We start from the raw sequence: 2291 nt of genomic DNA, 5'->3' as shown, positions 1-2291 counted from the left end.
TCCTTTGTCTCCTCGTACCCCATCACGGGCAGCTTTGGCCGGTGCGTGGGGAGGGGGCTGCTGGTCAGGGGGCTCTGCAAGACCCCAGTGGGTGTCCCTGTCCCATGTCCTGGTCCCCAGCAGCCCAGCCCACCTTGGTGACGGGCTGTGGCCACCTCCCCGGTGCTGTGCTCGCCACTGTGGGCTGGGGGCTGCTCCGGTTCCTGACAGGGGAATGGCTCTCCTGGGTGGATCTGCGGGCATCCCCCATTCCCCCATCCCTGCCCAGCCTGGGACCGGTGATTTGCCTTTCAGGACGGCGGTGAACGCTCAGTCAGGGGTGTGCACCCCGGCGGGAGGGCTGGTCACAGGTACAGCCCTGCCCTGGGCACGGGGATTGGGGACCGGGACCCCCGGCTGTCGGGGTGCCGTGCTCAGGGCTCCCTCCCGCAGGTGCCCTGGTCCTGCTGTCCCTGGCSTTCCTCACCTCGCTCTTCTACTTCATCCCCAAAGCGGCGCTGGCCGCTGTCATCATCTCGGCCGTGCTGCCCATGTTCGACGCCGGCATCTTCCGCACGCTCTGGAGGGTTAAGAGTGAGGGTTAAGAGGTTTCAGCGGTCGGGAAGGGCAAATCCCCCTGCAAAGGAAACTCCCCCCGGCCAGGAGCCACCCTGGCACCCCCTGAGCTGGGACAGGGGGTGTTGGCAGCCCCCCAGCCCCATTCACACACGCCAGGTTCCCTCACCGGCTCCACCCCAGACTTCCCAAAGCACAGTCTCACACGTCCAGACCCTTAAAACAGTTTAATTGTGGAGCCATAACTAAATAACCAAATAACGGCTCGAGTGGGGCCTTCCTGAGGCGGGACCCAGTGCAAAGAAGCCCTTTTATCCCCTCACAGTCAGGCAAAAGTCTGGGGGTGGTTGGTCGCTGTCTCTGAGTGTCCCATCACAGTCTGTGATGTCCCAGAACTGTCGCTGAGTGTCCTATCCCAGTTTCTGAGTGTCCCAGCACTGTCTCCGATGTCCCATCACAATCTCTGATGTCCCATGGCAATCTCTCATGTCCCATCACAGTCTGTGATGTCCCAGAACTGTCTCTGAGTGTCCCATCCCAGTCTCTGAGTGTCCCATCACTGTCTCTGATGTCCCATCAATGTCTCTGAGTGTCCCATCAATGTGCCACCTGCCTCTGAGCCCTTTGTTATGCAAAGAGTGGCCATTCACAGCCCTTTCTGGGGGCTCCCACCCCGAGCTCAGCCTGTGGCTCCCCTGAAGCACGGAATGGGTTCCTCCAGACCCGCAGAGCCGGTGCTGTTGGGATTTATGCCAGGTTAAATKGTACCTGGTGTATTTTCCAGCGCTGTCGCTGAGGGTTCTGTGGCACCAGGACAAGTCACAGCCGAGCCTGGCCGGTGTCTCTTGCAGGGCTGGACCTCGTGCCCCTGTGTGTGACATTCCTGCTCTGTTTCTGGGAGGTGCAGTACGGAATCGTGGCTGGGGTTTTGGCTTCGGGGCTGCTGCTGCTCTACTCCACTGCCAGGCCCCCGGTAAAGGTGAGCTTCACCCTCCCCTTGGACGTGGCGGGGTCAGCAGGGAGCTGGGAGGGGGCTCCTGCACCAGGGAGGTGTTGGGGTGCAGAATGCTGCAGTTGTTCTGCTGTCCCCATGTCCCCGGTCTGTGCTGCTGCACAGGGACCCCTTTTCATGGAATACGAGCAATAAAAACCCCGGGATTGAGAGCAGGAGGGAGGGAGGGGGCTCCTGCTTCTCCCCTCCATCTGACACGGGCAGTTGTCCCTGCCTGGGGCGGGTGACAGCCCCGAGCTGCCGTGTCCCATCCCTGCAGGTGACAGAGGGGACAGTGCTGCTGGTGCAGCCGGGGAGCAGCCTGCACTTCCCAGCCATGGAGCACCTGCGGGACGCGGTGTGCGGGCACGCCCTGGCAGGTACGGGGGGACAGGGACCGGGGGTGACAGGAGTGTGATAGGGACCAGGGGGTGACGGGGTGTGACAGGGACGGGGGGGTGACAGGGACCAGGGTGTGACAGGTACGGGGGTGTCACAGGAACTGGGCTCTGACAGGGACCAGGCTCTGCCCAGTGCCTGCTCCTGGCCTATCCTGGGTCCCAATTGGCACCGCCTGTATCACTGCCCCGGCTCTGAAGGCTCTGACCCCCAGGCTGGTCATTTCTGGACTCAGCAGGGACGTGACCTTATGCTCTTCCAGCAGCATCTCCACCACGCTCCGTCATCCTGGACTGCTGCCACGTCAGCAGCATTGATTACACGGTGGTGCTGGGGCTGGCAGAGC

At 62.4% G+C, this 2291-nt stretch overlaps 1 protein-coding gene across 1 annotated transcript in view; it reads left to right on the top strand.

Annotated features, from left to right (window-relative positions):
- The window catches only part of SLC26A11 (solute carrier family 26 member 11), a gene marked incomplete at both ends in the record, with an annotated part of 6918 nt that extends 4634 nt beyond the window's left edge, over window positions 1–2284 (top strand). Inside the window, 6 exons of the mRNA XM_057386206.1 lie at window positions 4–41; window positions 295–350; window positions 433–573; window positions 1407–1534; window positions 1827–1926; window positions 2208–2284. Coding sequence (XP_057242189.1) covers window positions 4–41; window positions 295–350; window positions 433–573; window positions 1407–1534; window positions 1827–1926; window positions 2208–2284 — 540 coding nt within the window. The remainder of the gene's footprint in view (window positions 1–3; window positions 42–294; window positions 351–432; window positions 574–1406; window positions 1535–1826; window positions 1927–2207) is intronic.
- Between the last annotated feature and the right edge of the window lie 7 nt (window positions 2285–2291).

The sequence above is a fragment of the Malurus melanocephalus genome, unplaced genomic scaffold (genome assembly GCF_030028575.1).
Source record: "Malurus melanocephalus ecotype Western Australia unplaced genomic scaffold, MMel_1.1 scaffold_934, whole genome shotgun sequence".
NCBI classification, from domain to species: Eukaryota; Metazoa; Chordata; class Aves; order Passeriformes; family Maluridae; genus Malurus; species Malurus melanocephalus.
Note: the sequence above shows the minus strand (reverse complement) of the source record. Positions and strands in the feature narration are given on the sequence as shown.